The 12,202-nt window shown below is 39.0% G+C and overlaps 2 protein-coding genes and 1 long non-coding RNA gene across 3 annotated transcripts in view; 1 reads left to right on the plus strand and 2 right to left on the minus strand.

The window, feature by feature from the left end:
* LOC119481828 overlaps window positions 1–12,202 on the minus strand; it is a 67,004-nt gene that overhangs the window by 29,335 nt on the left and 25,467 nt on the right. The gene's annotated exons all lie outside the window — the stretch shown is intronic.
* LOC119481927 lies at window positions 33–2,635 on the minus strand. The gene is made up of 3 exons (XR_005205318.1): window positions 2,505–2,635; window positions 2,027–2,144; window positions 33–119 (listed from the first exon to the last, which is right to left on the minus strand). It is a non-coding gene; the product is annotated as an uncharacterized LOC119481927 (long non-coding RNA).
* On the plus strand, window positions 3,083–9,317 carry LOC119481883 (low affinity immunoglobulin gamma Fc region receptor II-b-like). The gene is made up of 6 exons (XM_037759208.1): window positions 3,083–3,456; window positions 4,298–4,357; window positions 5,975–6,232; window positions 6,346–6,591; window positions 7,623–7,718; window positions 9,232–9,317. The coding sequence occupies exons 1-6, from the start codon at window positions 3,426–3,428 to the stop codon at window positions 9,237–9,239; spliced, it is 699 nt and encodes a 232-aa protein (XP_037615136.1). The 5' UTR covers window positions 3,083–3,425; the 3' UTR covers window positions 9,240–9,317.

The following is a 12,202-nucleotide window of genomic DNA, read 5'->3' on the forward strand; positions in this document are numbered from 1 at the left end:
CGACCACTCCAGCATCTGGAGAATGGCAACCGTGGCAGGTTTCACGTGGCATGGCAAAGTGATGTCATCACCGACCATTGCCACTATTGGCTGAGGTTGACCAGTCGCCTGAGACTGACCTGAGGAACAAACATAGTTTTTCAAATTTCCTACTCCGGTATCAACAACTGACTAATTTTATTTGGAATGGAAATTGAAGTGCAGGTTAAAGCTTCATCATTTTTCCATGCATGATGTTGTTCAGGGTTTAGAAGAGACAGAACAAGAATAGACAAAAGAGCAACACCGAAGCAATGTCTACAATATGCTTTAAGCTAATGCTAACATCAACATGCTAACATGCTGGTGATAAGCAGATATACTTGCTGTGTCTCAATTTGCGTACTTCCATACTTACACTATTTTGAGCACATAAGTGCGTTCACACTGAGAAGTGTGGCTAAATGAAGTGCACTACGACTACCCGGATGTTGTATTCATAACGCCGGACACTTCTGGTTGCCATCTTTGCTACGTAGTGGAAGGGGAGGGGCCACCAACCTGTTTCAAACTTATGAAAATGGCGGGCAAGGAAGCTGCTGGAGTTGCAAGTGAAACTCCAAACACTGAAGGATACAATTTTTTGTCATAAATGTGCTTTACTGTAGTCGAATAGAAGCCATTATTGGGTTAACATATCCGTCTGATTTGAATAACTGCTGACACAACAGTAGTAATTGGCTGACTATCACCGGCTGTTCTACCGAGCTTCAGTAAATACCTAGTGGCTGTGTGTGATCTGAGACAACACTACCCTGTCGGAATACACGCACTATGCAAGTAAGTATATAGTCTGCACAGTGTACGACATGGAAGTGTACTAACGGAAGTATCCAAATTGAAACAGCTAATGTTTACCATGTTCACCATCTTACAACCATCTTGCTTGTTAGAACAAACCACAGTGCAGCTGAGGCTGATGGTAACGTCTTTAGTTCTGCAGCTATTTGATCATAAACCAAAGTATTGGACACATTGAAAAGTTGACCTGATGGTGGCGCTAGACAAAGCGTCAGAAGATCACCAAAGTTATTTCAATTCACATGAATGTTTTTACAAAAGTTTATACAAATCTTTCAAATAAATGTAAAGATATCTCCTAGGTTAAGTGACAACTTTGACCGGCTGGTGGCGCAGGATGAAAAGTCAAAGGATCACCAATGTCTTTAGGATGCATCCTTTGGGCACCATGGGTATCTGTACCAAATGTCATGGCAATCCATCCAATAGTTGTTGAGATATTTTAGTCTGGACAAAAATGGTGGACCAATCGACGGGCCAATAGACTGACATTGCCATCTCTAATGCTGCTAGCACCGCTAAAAACACAACTCTGAAAACACAATTTGTTTGCAACAAATAATTACACTATGTATTCAACACTGGACTAGAGACATCTTTAAGCCAGCAGCACTTCAATTTACTCTGCACAACGTTAATGATAAACCAACATTATGATCCCGACATTATCGAGGTCAGCCTTTATCTAACTGACCTGCCAAAGTCAAACAAGCCATATCAGTCAAACAAACACAAGAGACACTTTCATTTCCATTTTCACCACAGAGTTTTTCTGAGGTGACAATTTTTCTGCATTCAAGGCAGCGCTGCCTGGCAATCATTTTTGCATGATGCACAGTAATGAGCAAATCAGCATATCTTTAATGTTGTAAATGATAGTAAGAAGCAGACAGTGATCTTTATACCTTATAACTGAGGTCGTAGTTAGAGGTAGGTTTGTATTGCATTGCATTTTATTGACATTGTTTTGCCCATCCTATTTAGCACATACAGTACATGAGTACATTATATTCTACAATAATGCGCTTTATCATCATATTAATGTATACGTCCTGCGATGGACTGGCGACCTGTCCAGGGTGTAACCCGCCTTCGCCCAATGTCGGCTGGGATCGGCTCCAGCCCCCCCACAACCCCTAACGGGATAAGCGGTTGCAGATGGATGGATGGATAATATATACGTTACCTCCGTGGGAGTGTGTTAGGAGAAGGAAGGCAACAGCGTGATGGAAAATCAAAGAGCTGGAAACACTGAGTTGAGATTTACAGGAGAGTCTGTCCGTCCGGTCAGGCATCATGCAGAGCTGGGGATTAAATTAAACCACAAACTAAATTCATAGGAAGATCATGTTGACAAAAATGGTTTGATGTTCTGGAAAAATAAACATATTGATCTCTTAATACAGTCAGAAGTGTTTGCATGTATGGATAATACTTAACTCATTCCTTTGAAGATATACAACAAGATGAAGAAGTTTAAAAGACATTTTCAGAACAGTTTTGAGTGCATAAGTCCGCCTGCTCGGGCTGTGAAAAATGAGTCATGTTCCATAAAAAAAAACAGTGATGGCAAACTTGCTCTCATTCCGAGAAAGTTGAAGTGTTCTCTGAATAAAAAAATCAAATCTTAGCAGCAGAAGTTTAATTTAAAAATGATTTCTTACCTTTTGCATGTTTTCTCAGTCAGCGAGCTGCACTGGGTCCAAAGTCTTTAAAATAAACAAATGTGCCTGCTCAGTCTTATCTACTGCAGTCCCTCCGCTCAGCCTACTAGATCCAAGTCTGTATAACCTGTATTAATAGTTATTTCATACTCAGACTTCCAAGTGTTCAGGAAACCCTTCAATTTGATTTGTTTTCAGGATGGAAAAGCCTCTAAAACAGTAACTCATAGGAAAAAGTAGTATACTTCAAGTTTATTTTTTTAAGGAAAATTAAGTAAAGTTCAAATATATTTCCAAAGTATATTTTATGTAGTAGGTATACTAATATGAGTGTGCTAGTACTATACTTTTAAGTGTACTACATCAATACTTCTAGACCAAATTGGCCCACTTTTTAGTTTATAAAAGTATTCTTTTAAGTATACTTTAAATGTAAAAAATAGTAAACTTTGAGTACACAACTAGTTTACACCTAAGTAAATCACCTGTATTTTGTACTGCAACTATACTGACAAATTTACAGAGAAGTCTAAGTATACTTAGCTTATAGGCTTACTCATACTTAATCTTTTGATCGAGATACACTTAGGAAAAGTATGATTAAGTATTCTTGAGTAGCAGACTCGAATCTCTGTTAAAATGTGGGCTACAAGTGTACTTGCAGTATAAAAACTATTAAACTAGTAGTTAACGGAGAGTATACTTTAAAGTACACTTTCTAGAGTGTTTAGAGCATACTACAAGTGATTTTTTTATGTACCTTTTGCCCAAATCTAAGATCATTTGAAGTATTTTAAAGCTAGAGCTGCAGCCTGCTTAACCCCGGAAATAATGTGCACAGGAAGAGGAAGTTCTCAACTGCATCATTCTGTATTTAGCTTTGATTCAGTCTGACGCTCAGACAGTCAGCAGCAAGACATCATGGAGGTTACAGCTCTCTGCTTCAGACTGAGTGAGTACTGCATTTGTCTTCTTTCTCTATGCCTTGTTCCTCTATATAAATAACAGTAAACTAAATAGAAACGATGGTAACATATAAGTTTTAGAGATAAATGACTAAGTTATCCCTTTTTATTGTGTGGTGTATCGATACATGTAATTATATTTGTGGAACTAAAGAAGTTCCTCTGTGAGAATCAACGTATTGACCAGATAAGATTTGCATTTCAACAGATGTATTTGTGTCAGGTGTCCTTTATGGAAGCTATATGCCAAATCATGTTAGGTTCTGCGATGTTTTAAGGTATTTCATTAAACCATTAATATTCAAATTAGGGCTGTCAATCGATTAAAATATTTAATCACGATTAATCACACAAATTGTATCTGTTCAAAATGTACCTTAAATGGAGTTTTTAATACTCTTGTCAACATGGGAGTGGGCAAATATGCTGCTTTATGCAAATGTATGTATATATTTATTATTTGAAATGAATTAACAGCACAAAACAATGACAAATATTGTCCAGAAACCCTCACAGGTACTGCATTTAGCATAAAGAATATGCTCAAATCATAACATGGCAAACTGCAGCCCAACAGGCAACAACAGCTGTCAGTATGTCAGTGTGCTGACTTGACAATGACTTGCCCCAAAACTTGAGACTTGAAAATTGCTATGCCAGTTTTTCCTCGCCAAAAATTTAGCATAAGTTTGGAGTTTATTTAACCTCCTTCCCCATAAGCTAATATGACATGGTTGGTACCCAGAAACATTTTAAGTGTTTCACAGCTGCACAAACATTTTGGACTTCATACAGTATAAACAAATCTCTCCTCTTTTGTCTCTCCAGTGATGAATGTGTTGATGCTGCTGGTTGCACATGTTCAGCAAAATTATTCTAAGCCACCTGGTAAGTAGAAATTAGTCGTTCCCAACCGGAACCCGAACCCTAAAACCTTAACCCTAACTCTAAAGCCAGCTTCATATAACACCTGCATAACAAAATACCATCTCAAGTTTGTGGTTTGGGTTTCAAGAAGTTTAAATCTTCTACTCTTTTCTTCAAAAGGAAGAGAAAAAATGAAGTCTGAGAGCACTGACCCGGAACTCGCTATTATGCTGATGACACTCCGCTAATGTAACAGTAGAACCTGGCAACTCTGGCTGTATTTCTGCACCTAAATATCAGTAAATGTGAGCTCATTTTATTTGATCCATAGTCAAAAACCTGTAGCTTAAAACCTGAGAGTGCTCTTTGACTGCTTAAGAGCGTTGTCATCTCATCTCTTTGGATTTATGTTATTCCTTTAAATGATGCCGAAGCAATAATTGTCTCTTTCAACTACAATTGGTCCAAAATGTAACAGCAGGTTTTTTAATGTGTTCAATTTTTACAACCACACCTCTGTCCAAATGTTTCTTCAGTGGCTAGAGGTTAATTTTCAAATCAATTTAACATTTTTGTTTCAAGACTAACCTGGTATCTAGCTATTCATACTACATTTATGAACTTCTGACTCTGTATGAGTCAGTGTTACAACCCAGAGGTGGTCTAGGGGTAAGGGAAGCCACATAACGCTAGTGTTCTTAGGGAATCACTGTGTTTATTGCGGTAGTGGTTGAAATACAGGAAATAAAAGTTACAGTCACTTAAATTAAGAGCACACGAATAAAAAAAAAACGAGGGCTTCAGGTGGTGCGAAACTGTCAGACAAAGAAAACAAAAGCACACCTCCTAACCACGCAGATCTCTTAACAAATAAACAAACTAAAAGCAAACAAAAATCTAACTAACACCAGTAACAGTCAGATCACAACCTGGGTTCTTCTGTTCAGGGTCTCCTCCCTGTTCCTATGTCCTGGGTAGCAACTAGTGGTGAGAGAACAATACGCTCTTATCCCAACTCGTCACATATTATGTTAACACATGCTTTTTGTTGTGAATTAAACAAAAACACCTGCTTAAGACTAGAAAAACAACATGGTTGAGCTTAAATCTACTACGTTTGTACAGTGAAAATGACGCTGAACGTTGTGTCTCTTTTCATTCTTTAAACTACGTCACTTGCTCTGACCAAATGTGACGCGAATGCGATGCATGTCCCTGGTGGAAAGCCCTGTGTTTTTTGGACCCATCCAACTCCCCGTCCACCGGCCCTGTGTGTCGCTTTAACTCTTTAAACTACGTCACCACAGCACTTTCCATGAGCGTTTAATGTTGCCACGGATGGGTTTAAATTTTAGTTAATGGAAAGCCCGGTGCATCGCATACCGGCATTAAAGGGTGCCTTGTGCAGCGGTATCAAACACTGACAGCCGTGACAAAGCGTTGGTATTTGGCGCCCTGGGAATAAGAACTGGTTGGATAGAACTGTTGTTATCAGGGCTCCCTGGCATTGCAACTCCTTGCCTTAAACTCACTTCTTAAGACACATTTCTGCAGACGTTCCTTTTTTACAACAGTATGCACCTGGTTTCTTTCTCGGAAGCAAGTTCTTCATTCACATTGTTCTCTGTCTGTTTTCAGATGCAGCTTTTCGTATCGTTCCAACCCGACTGCAGCTCTTTGAATACGGGTCTGTCTATTTTACCTGTGAGGGGGTCAATGTCTCAGCTGGATGGAAAGTGAGGAACATCAACCGATCCTTTCCAAAATGTTCAAATAGCACAGTGGCATCAACTGTGATCTGCACCATTGACTTTGCCTTTACATCAGACAGTGGAGAATACTGGTGTGAAGGTGGAAGAGGAGAGAGAAGCAACACTGTCAACATCACTGTCACTGGTAGGTTGATTGCAGATTTCAACTCTAAACTTGCATATCAATGAAAAACATGTTACCTCTAAAGTATTGTGTTTATTGCACTTCTGCTTCCAATATTTTGTAATGTTGTTCAGCTGGTTCAGTGATCCTGGAGAGTCCAGTCCTTCCTGTGATGGAGGGAGACGATGTGACTCTGAGCTGCAGAAACAAGAAGACTTCCTCCAACCTCACAGCTGTTTTCTATAAAGATGGCCGCCTCATCAGGAGCAGCTCTACAGAAAACATGACCATCCACAGTGTTTCCTGGTCTGATGAAGGACTCTACAAGTGCAACATCTCTGGAGCCGGAGAATCACCACAGAGCTGGCTGGCTGTCAGAGGTGAGACAATAGTTTACTGTTTTGCTATTTTAATGAAGTTACTGATGGTTAGTTGTGCTAACTGCTATGATCTCCTAAACAGCGCGCTCTCTGATCAAGTGGGTGAGTCAGCACAAACTCATGTAATGCAGCCAAACACCGAACTCACAGATCGGCGGCACTTTGGGTGTTCACACCTGCTGCGTTTCAGCTGCTTCAGCTGCTTCAGCTGCTGCTGTCAGCCCTTTCTAAATAATGGTAATAATCCACAATTAAAACCCTGTAAAATATTCATTCATGGAGCTCTGGAAGACACTGAATGTTCTACAACACAGTCCGGCACCTATTTCAGAATAAAAGCCTTGTGTTAACAAATGAAGGAATTCTGTCCACAGAAAAAAATGCTTGAGGGCTTTTATTTTGAAATGAAAGCAGATAACGTTGATTTAAAAACAGGTCATAACATACATAAACATAAAACTGTAACATAACGATGTAACATAACGATGTAACACAACGCAACATAGCAACGTAATGTAGCAACGCAACGTAGCAACGCAACATAACAAAGTAACGCAAGAATGCAACGTAACAACGCAATGTAACAACGCAACGTTACAACGTAATGTCACAACGTAATGTCACAACGTAACGTAACAATATAACGTAACAACGTAACGTAACAACAAACCACTATAGTTACGTTTAGAAAGAACAACTACATGTTTGGGCTTAAAACGACTACGTTTGTACAGTGAAAATGACGCTGACCGCTGTGTCTCTTTTCACTCTTTGAACTACGTCACTTGTACTGACCAAATGCGACCCGAATGCAATGCATATACGTACCTGGTTAGCAGAAATGTCCAATGCCAACAATTTTTCCTGGCGACTGGGCTGGAAGCATGCTGCGTTAAAATGTGTTGCATAAACCTACAATGTGCAAGTTGTGATCAGTAAGGGGCAGAACAATTCCAACACAAACTCAGACCTGCAGTATTGTATTGACTCAGTATTTTTTTTAAATAAGGTACTTTCTGTCATCTTTCCAGCATCTGACAAAGACATTCATATGCTTTGGACCGTTGTCAAGGTCGTACTGTTCCTGCTGCTGGTGATGGGACTACTTTACTGGAAGAAACAGCTAGGTACTAAAATTATACTAAGGTTTGGTGATTCTGGTGATTGACTCATAGCTCTGCAGGTCATATCATCGGTCGCTAATCAACGTTATTTTGTGACAGTCTGTATTCTTTGTTTAGGAGGTAATAGATGCTTCACTCTGTAAAAACCACAAGATTTTGTAGTTGTGCCTTCAGTATTTAGATCAAGTAGCCTGTGAAAAATATTGTGGGTTGAATTTTGAAGGCTACAGTTGTTTAACTGTGTCGGAAACACATATAAATCAACATTTACGTAAATAAGGGCTGTCAATGGATTAAAATATTTAATCAAGATTAAACCCATGATTGAAGAAGAAAGGTAATTTAATGCACTTTGAAGTAAAGTGCTAAAGTAGTCATATGTGTGCATTCAAACAACAGTATCTAGATGTCACTTTGGAGTTGTGACGAGACATGTTTGATGAGAACTTCTGTTTCACACGTTCACACCAGCTAAGTATGTCATACATGGTGTTTTGTTTTAGACGCTGCAGATAATTTGAGCCACGGCCTCGACACAAACCACAGACAGAAAAACGATAAGATGAATCCCTCAGTGACCCCTTAAGTCTGCAGCAGGACCAAAGTAGCATTCTGATATTAGCTCAAAACCAACCTGTATTTATATTAGGGCTGTCAAAGTTAACATGATAATAACGCCTTGACACAAATTCATTTTAACTCCACTAATTTATTTTACGCATGAACACAACTTGAGGTTTTTAGGTTGTAGCGGGCTCAGTTTTAAAGGTAGAGGGAAGATACTGACATCTGTTTTGAGGTACTCGTACTTAAATTGACACATAACTGGCATATTAAACTGGAAAACCTAAGGAATCCATTGGTACCAACCGTGTCATACTAGCTTGTAGCTAAGGAGGTGCAGATGGGTTTACATTGGATTTAGTTGAAAGCCCGGTGCGTCTCATATGGACACTAAAGGGTGCCTTAGTGAATAGGTATCAGACGCCGAGGGCCTCTGACCAAGCGTCTGTATTTGACGAGTACAGGTTGGATGCTCGGTGTGATATTAAAGCCTCTATCCTCTAACTTTGACTAGTTTGATCAGTTTACGTTTGTGCGGGTAGTTGCAGGGAACTTACATTTGTACGGAGCGCGTTCCATGATGGATACAAAACGCCATTGCACGTGGCCAGCAAGTCAGCATCAATGCAGGTTTGCTGTTGGAGGGTTTTATAACCTACTTCCACTCACCGCTAATTGGTTTGGGATGGACTTAATATGGCGGACCCTCCATGTGAACGTGCAATCAGAGAGGAAGTGGGTAGGGAGGTGGCGGTTTGAGAAAGCCCCCACATTACCAGCTGTGATGTAGTGATTCTGCATTGTCAGTCACCCTATTGTACAGCATACAGGGTATGGACAGAGCACAGAGCATCCACCAGATGGTAGCATAAGCACAATTAATATCATGGGTGTAGTTACTCTATAAAATATTATCTTGTGCATGAATATGTTTCATCTGTGTGTGTTACAGATCGATGAGGAAGAAACACCTAACTGAAGGAGATGGAGGACTGATTACATCATGCTACATGTGCACCTTTACCAAAGAGAAGTTTATTCAAGTGTGCTATCAGTATACTTATTTAAAATTTAAAATAAGAGAGTATACTTTCAGTTTACTTTTTATGTACTTATCAGAGATATACTTCAGTATGCTTAACGTATAAAAGAGTGTGAGAGTTTGTAAACAAATATTTTGATATGAATTTACTTTGATTCATCAAGAATCTTCTACATTTTTGGATTCTCCGTTCACCGTGGAGTCATGAGAGAATTTATTTTTAATTTTTTTATCATCACAAAACATCCAGTCAAATATCAAAAAGAGCAAGTCTCTTTATGTAATACATAAATCATTGGCTATAAGTTCTATAAGTTAAAGTATACAAAGTGTACTTTCATAAACTAAAAAGTGGGCTCCAAGAATATAACTAGTAAACTAACAGTATACCTATAAGTTCACTTGTAGTATAGTTCATAGTATAGTTGCAGTACAAAATGAACCTTAGGTATAAACTAGTTGTGTACTCAAAGTTTACTGTTCTTTCACTTAAAGTAAAATTAAAAGTATACTTTTAGAGACTAAAAAGTGGGCCGATTTAGTCCCAAGAAGTATTGTATTAGTACACTTACAAGTATACTACTAGCACATTGATATTAATATTCTTACTACATAATGTATACTTCGGGGGGAATATACTTGAACTTTATTTAAGTATACTTCATATAATAAACTTGAAGTATACTACTTATTTATAAGGAAAAGGAAGTTTAGAGACTTTAAAATAAACTTTGCTTGAAGTAACGTTTAGTATTCAGTATGCATTTTGTACTCTCTAGTATGCAACATGTTTAGTCAAGTATTCTACCAGGTAGTGAGTCAATTTAACAGTACTGTTTGTTTTTTGCTTTTTTATCTCTTCATCAACAATGCATCAAATACTATATCTTTACATCATTGTATGTATCTGTCTGGTACACTGATAGCAAAATAAATTGTTCGATTTTTGTAATAAATCAAGTAAATAAATGAAGTGATAACTGATAGATTGTTGCTCTGCTTTACAAAGTGCATAAACTGTCAGTTAAAATAATGTTTGTCTCTCTGATGTCTGTTTCTTTCTGTATGTTCATGTTAATAACTGAGGTTTGTTTTCTATTAAGTACATTTTTACATAATGATTCACATGGAACCTGTGACTTTCAGAGAATTCTTTGTTTGCGGAATATAATACAATAAACAATAAATGGCTTTTCAAAGTGACTCCAAATGGACTCCCGTCCTCTCCCGTCTCTGATCACCTGTCTCTCTCTCTCATGCATTTAAAATGATAAGAAAAGCATAAAAAACATGTTTAGCTTTTATTTCATTAAATAAAAAGAAGCACATGCTACAAAGCTCCCCAGCTGGAATCAAACTACCAACCTTGCAGCTCTGAGTCAAGTCATGTAACCATTCAGCTACCAATCAGCTTCAAGACTCTTTCATTGTTCAGTCAAATTCAAGGCTTCACACAAAGTTGTGTTTATGGGTCAATAAATAATATTATTCTGTTTTTAGACAGATTCCTGAGGCTCATTCAAGACAGGCTTTACACAAAACATCCCACTGAGAGGAAAACACAAAGAGCTCTTGAGAGATTTGAACCCACAACCTTCAGACTGTGGAGCAGACTCTCTACCAGCTGAGCTGTCAGGACTCAATAAAACAACCTCCATGTTTCCTTTCAGCTGGTTGCTCTACGTTCGTGGTGCTTCACAGTAAAATGTGTTTTATATAATATTTTTTTCAGGCTATCAAGATGCTTGATGCTCGCCCCTTTTGTCTTGAGACAAGAAGCGATCTTGTCTCTCTCCCTCTCTCTCTCTCCCTCTCTCTCTCTCTCTCTCTCTGTCTCTCTCTCTCTCTCTCTCTCTCTCTCACACACACACACAGACACACACACACACACACACACAAACGCATGCGCACACACTTTGTTTGGTTTGTTTAGTTTAGTTATTTAGTTAGATTAATATTGTGTTTTAAACCTTTATTATCTTGTAAATAAATGTTTGTGGAATATACATGCTGGTCTGTTTAAAGGTGTACAAGAGTGAATAATGCCAACCTCTGCTATGTCAAGGAAGTCATGTATACAGCTGTGGAAATAGGGTTATGGATGTTGATATGAACAGTGTGGCTGGTGATTGTTATGAATATGTTTTGCACAGGTCACCCCTGTGATTAGACTGTATATAAGAAGTGGACATAACCACCATGATGTCACCCATTGGTTTGTGGACTGCCGTTTTGAAGCCTAGAGTTCGACATTTTGGCCATCGCCATCTTGGTTTTTGGACGTCGCCAACTTTTTTTGGAACCAGAAGTGACACAAGAGGTGGAGCTAAGTACAACCGAACGCTGAAGAAGACATTTCTAGGTGACCAAAATGTTAAACTTAACTTTGATGAAGTGAGAACACACTGTGAAAGGGTTAAAGTTGTAAGACGAAAACATGGACAACTCCCAGACCGGACAACGCCGTGGTAGTGACCTGTCAATCACAAGGTAGCCCCGCCCTAAAGCATCCCCTGCTTTATGGTCTATCTGACTCTAAATGGGACCATAATTTACTAAATGAACATCATGCTGTATTGAAGAAGACTTGAAACTAGAGATTGAGAAGTGTTACCAACTTATCCATTCGTGGATCAGGCAGGTGAGTCCAACAGGCAGGAAGGCTTTCAGCAGGCAGAGATGATGGCTGGAACTCTGTAGATGGGCGAGGAGGATCAGGTGATGCAGGGCAGGTGGTGGTGGACGGATCTGAAATGAAAGGAGAGTTAGTAACTGGCAGGAGAAGGAAGCAGGCTATGTCAACAGCATCTCTTCAACACGCCCTGGAGGACAGGATGTCATTTACTAGGTCCTGGAGGACAGCAACACATTCTCACTCCCA

Source organism: Sebastes umbrosus, chromosome 22 (genome assembly GCF_015220745.1).
Source record: "Sebastes umbrosus isolate fSebUmb1 chromosome 22, fSebUmb1.pri, whole genome shotgun sequence".
NCBI classification, from domain to species: Eukaryota; Metazoa; Chordata; class Actinopteri; order Perciformes; family Sebastidae; genus Sebastes; species Sebastes umbrosus.

Bases quoted from the DNA above. Each gene is read 5' to 3' on its own strand.
- LOC119481883 (XM_037759208.1), top strand. From the start codon at position 3,426: ATGGAGGTTACAGCTCTCTGCTTCAGACTGA. The intron at 4,358-5,974 runs GTAAGTAGAAAT...GTCTGTTTTCAG, and splicing joins AAATTATTCTAAGCCACCTG to ATGCAGCTTTTCGTATCGTT. The intron at 6,233-6,345 runs GTAGGTTGATTG...AATGTTGTTCAG, and splicing joins TGTCAACATCACTGTCACTG to CTGGTTCAGTGATCCTGGAG.